This window comes from Prosopis cineraria, unplaced genomic scaffold (assembly GCF_029017545.1).
Source record: "Prosopis cineraria cultivar Desert tree isolate PC_DT_omini unplaced genomic scaffold, ASM2901754v1 PC1, whole genome shotgun sequence".
Taxonomy (NCBI): domain Eukaryota; kingdom Viridiplantae; phylum Streptophyta; class Magnoliopsida; order Fabales; family Fabaceae; genus Prosopis; species Prosopis cineraria.
In genome coordinates, this window is record NW_026555332.1 from 38,219,273 (window position 1) to 38,224,482 (window position 5,210).

The window sequence follows — 5,210 nt, forward strand, 5'->3', positions numbered from 1 at the left end:
TCCTTTTAAACATCTCCCTTCTAGGTACAACAAGCGAGAGGCATTTCCAAAGGGAATGAGATATTCTTGGGAGAGTCTTGATCTTTCATACTTTGTTCCAAACTTCTTTAGATGGGACTAAGAAAGTACCTGATTGCTGTTGAACTACTATAGTATACTAAATATCCTTCTTATAACCCTTCCTAATAGTATAATGACCATTGCAAGTTCCAAACTAGAAAAAGTTTAGCATTACATGGTCTACCTTAATACTTCTAATAGCATCCAAGATATCATTTGAGAGATTACAATTTTTAGACTTGAATTGGTCCAAAAATTAGATTGTGTTTTGAGAAAAGTTTCGAAATGGTTTTGATGCATTAAAATTAAGATGATGCATGAACTTCTTTTTAATATATTTCCTCTGTTAAAAAATGTAATATTATTTTAACTGAATCTTACCTCTAATAAAGTCGTTATTTATCTTTAAACTAACACAATTCGTCTCTATTTATCCCTGTTTAATAGGATGTTTCACTCTAAAATAAATATAAAGTGATTTATTTATTAAGAATATTTTTAAAAAGAAAGGTAATAATTACAACTTAAAACACCACTAATGCCTTACATTTTTTAACAACCAACCCCTTAAAAGATGCCTTGTATTTTTTAATGGAGGAAGTAATAAATATACACACCAGTTCATGTACCTCTTTCTTTATAACCTCTTTCTTTATAAATAGAGTTGGAAACAGATTCAACCTGGCCAATGAACCTACCAAATTTAATAGGTCGAGCTAAAAAAATGAGTCTATTTAGGAAGGCAAACAAATACACAGACTAGTTGGCTCATCAAGCTTTTAGTAAAAATTTCAATATTCAAATCTTTGATACTCCTCCCCTGAGATGTAGGGATTTTTTGTATGCTGCATGTCTGCACTGTGTTCTTATGACCTTTTTATTAAGAAAAAAAATGGGCCCAGCAAACTTACACCATATAACAAGCTGATTAAATGGGTTTGTTTGAGGGTTATATGGATTTTTTTTTTGAAAAATTGTAAATAAATTTCATTCAATACAATTAATTATTTTTAAGTTCATTGACAAGTTTCACTCAAAATAATTATACCATCTTTTTTTTTTAAATTCATTTGTTAACGAACTTTTGAGTAACACGCACTCAAACACTTGATTGGATTTGGACCTTGGCTAAGTAACTCCCTCGGTCAGCTTCGCTTCAACAGATTCAATACGGGACTGATTATCCGCGGCCGCTCCTTCCTACCTTCATTCTTTGACTGGCTTTGAGCGATCGTCTTTCAGGCTGCCCCCGTCCAGCGAATCCGGTCACTCCATCATCTACCACCTCCACGAGTCCATGGCTGTCGGATCCTCGAGCTCGAGTCCTCGCTCTCGTGGCCGATCCAGGTGCTTCATCTTCTGCTGTGCTTCATTCTCTGGAGATTTTTAATTCTATTTCAGTGACTTCAAAAATACTAAAATCCAATCCAAACGCTTTCTTGAATTAGTGAAGAAGGCGTGATTCCATAATTCCAAATGGATAAACACATGATAACTTCTTGAAGATGCGGTGTTAAAAATTGGTACGCAACTTGTTGAAGAAAACACTCATTTCATAGTGCAATAAATAAATGGGGAAAAATCTAGTGAAGATCAACTACAGTACAGAGTGTATTCATTTATTTACTTGTTCATTTTTCAGGGAAATGGGATTGCAAGAGGAGAGAAACAGCCACAGATGGAGAAAGAGATGAGTGGTGTTAGATTGTAGGACAGAGGAGTGTATATGGACGGAGACGAACAGCGACTAAGAGAGTTCACTAACAAAGGTGTGAGGCTGTAATATATAAGGCGAAAACAACTTCTAAACACGACGCATATGGATCGGCACTTGTGAGTTCAGTATGTGCCGCATGACGAGGCCTTTGGGTACAACAAGTTCCAAATTGAATGGGAAGGATGGACCAAGCAATGTCCATATTCAAACCATTCAGATGTATGCATTTGATACATGTCTTCAAGACTTTATATTACGTTCAGCTAATGACAGTTTGGACCTTACCAACAAAATTTTACTTTATTTTTGGACCTTACGTTCAGCTAACGATGCATGTCTTCAAGTCTCTGCCTCTAAAACGTTTTCGTTTGACCAACTTATATTTTTGTAGGTTTTTGAGTCAAATGCTATAAAAAGTAAAATTTTGTGCATTATATTTTAATTTAATTTTTTTTTTAAGATGGTGGCAGGATAGCCTTCTACAGTTCCTCTCCCCCTTGCCTATATAAACAAAAGGAGAAATAACATGTAAGGATTTCTTAAAAAAATTCACGTTTTTTTTTTGGTCAAACAAAAAAAAATAATGTTAAATTAAGATTTTTTTTTTAAAATATTAATAGTGGTGTATGAATGTAACCTCGAAATTTCAACGCATTCCGTGGTGATTCCTTTGCTGATAGTATTGAATACCAGGAATTGCTGGGAATATTGAAAATCTCGACTGCTCTGTTTGCGCTTGTATTGAATAATCTAACTTAACATTTATTTGTTTGTTTATTTTTTTATGAACATTTATTTATTTAATTGTAGGTACTTTTACGAAGAACATGAAGCTGAGTGAAAAGCCAGTCTCTCAATGATAGAAGCTCTTGCAAAATTTACCTCCTCTCGCTTCTATCTAATCACCCAGAAATCTGTATCAGTTCCTCTCTCATTCAGATTCGCAAGCACCTCTTCATTTGTCCAGCCGTGGAAGCCTAGATTTGAAAACGAAGACCCAGAAGAGAGCATCTCCAATAGGACTTACTGGACGAAGAAGATTCACAGACTCTGCACCAAGAATCGTAACGTCGACGACGCGCTTCGCCTTCTCCACCGTCTCACCCTCCGTGGGTACCGCCCTGACTCTCTCAATCTCAGTAGCATCGTTCACGCGCTCTGCGATTCCCATCGTTTTGTCGAAGCCCACCAACGTTTCTCGCTGTTCATCGCTGCCGATTGTGTCCCTGATGAGCGGACTTGCAATGTGCTTATCGCAAGGTTACTTGATTCTCAGAACCCACGTAGCACATTGCTAGTGATTCAGCGTTTGATTGGCGTGAAGCCTGAGTTTGTACCCTCTGTGGTTAATTATAACCGTTTGATGGATCAGCTTTGCTCTATTTCCCGACCCAGCGAAGCTCACAGATTGTTTTTCGATATGAAGAGTAGAGGGCACTCGCCGAATGCTGTTTCGTACACCACTCTGGTCAATGGGTATTGCAGGACTGGCGAGCTGAGGGACGCACGCAAGGTGTTTGATGAAATGAGCGACAATAGAGTGATGCCTAATTCGCTGACGTACAGCGTCATGATTCGTGGCATTCTCCAGAAACGAGATCTTGAAGGTGGTAAGGAAATGATGCGCAAGTTATGGGAGAGAATGAATAATGAAGAAGACCAGGCGTTGAAGACTGCTACGTTTGCTAATCTCATTGATTCTTTATGTGGAGAAGGGTTTTTCAATGAAGTGTTTAGAATTGCAGAAGATTTGCCACAAGGGAATAGTGTAAGCGAGGAAGTTGCTTACGGCCAGATGATAGATTCACTTTGTAAAGTAGGAAGATATCACGGGGCCTCAAGGGTTGTTTATATAATGAGGAGGAGAGGATTTGTTCCAAGCGATACATCTTATAATTACATCATACATGGCCTTAGCAAGGATGGTGGTTGTATGAGGGCTTTCCAGTTATTAGAGGAAGGAACTGAGTTTGGATTCTTGCCATCTGAATATACATACAAGGAATTAGTGAAAGCCCTTTGTCAAGAGTTGGATGCGGACAAGGCAAGGGTAGTTCTTAAACTCTTGCTGAAAAAGGAAGGTGTTGACAAGACCAGAATTTATAACATATATTTAAGGGCTCTTTGCCATGTGAATAATCCAACTGAACTGTTAAATGGACTTGTATATATGCTAGAGAACCAGTGTGAGGCAGATGTGATTACTCTCAACACAATTATCAATGGGCTTTGCAAGATGGGGAGGATTGATGAAGCTCTGAAGGTATTGCATGACATGTTGATGGGTAAATTTTCTGCTCCTGATGTTGTGACCTTTACTACCATAATATCTGGTTTATTAAATGTTGGACAAGTTGGTGAAGCTCTTGATCTGCTGCATAGAGGAATGCCTGAAAGAGGTTTAAAGCCTGGTGTTGTGACATATAATGCTGTGCTTCGAGCTCTATTCAAACTTCGCCGATCAGATGATGCGTTGAGCATTTTTAATACCATGTTAAGCGACGGCATTACTGCAGACCATACCACTCATGCAATCATAATACAAGGCCTATGTGGATCTAACCAGATAGAAGAGGCAAAGAGCTTTTGGCACAATGTTATCTGGCCTTCAGGGAATCATGATAATTTTGTTTATTCAGCAATTCTGAAAGGGCTCTGCCTCTCTGGCAAGTTCAGTGAAGCTTGTCATTTCTTGTATGAACTGGTAGATTCTGGAGTCTCTCCAAATATATATAGCTACAATATTCTGATTGACTGTGCCTGCAACCTAGGATTGAAAAGGGAAGCTTACCAAATTGTGGGAGAGATGAAAAGGAATGGACTGACCCCTGATAGTGTAACATGGAGGATTCTAAACAAGTTATAAGATGGAGTCACGAAGCATTCTTATCCCGAAGATTCAACCAAAGAAATGGACAAGGAAGCACAGTCAAGTACCTCTAACAAACTGCGAAGCGAAAATGTGATAACTGATGTGTGGTGCTGGTCAGAGGATATACAATTATTAACCAAGAAGATACGTGATCAGGCCCTGCCAAGATGGATCTGCATATAGATATTATGTGACCTTTGGAAATACTTCCTCCATTTTTATTTGTAAGAGAGAAAAATTGTATCACCCAATTCAAGAAAATTGATTGACTATATTGATTGTATCTGAAAATAAAAAAATTAAATTAAAATATTTTTTATTAATTACGTTAATTAAGTTTTTATTAATTGTTTCTTATGATTGTGAATGATGAAATTATAAAGTGTAATTTAAAAAATTTATAATAAATACTTATTTAAAAATGTGATTTTATTTATATAAAAAATAAATTAAAAGTAGTTTTTTTTTTATAAATAAAAACGGAGGTAGTGGGTGAGTTGGAAGAGACTACAGGATAAAAGTACATAACTCATTTAATGTGGTCAAGCAGAGAAGCTATTT

The 5,210-nt window shown here is 37.0% G+C and overlaps 1 protein-coding gene across 1 annotated transcript; it reads left to right on the forward strand.

The window, feature by feature from the left end:
* Nucleotides 1-2,446: 2,446 nt before the first annotated feature.
* Nucleotides 2,447-4,977, forward strand: LOC129322119 (pentatricopeptide repeat-containing protein At3g18020). The gene has a single exon (XM_054968194.1). It carries the CDS (start codon nucleotides 2,634-2,636, stop codon nucleotides 4,641-4,643), a length of 2,010 nt encoding a protein of 669 aa, XP_054824169.1. The 5' UTR covers nucleotides 2,447-2,633; the 3' UTR covers nucleotides 4,644-4,977.
* Nucleotides 4,978-5,210: the final 233 nt, after the last annotated feature.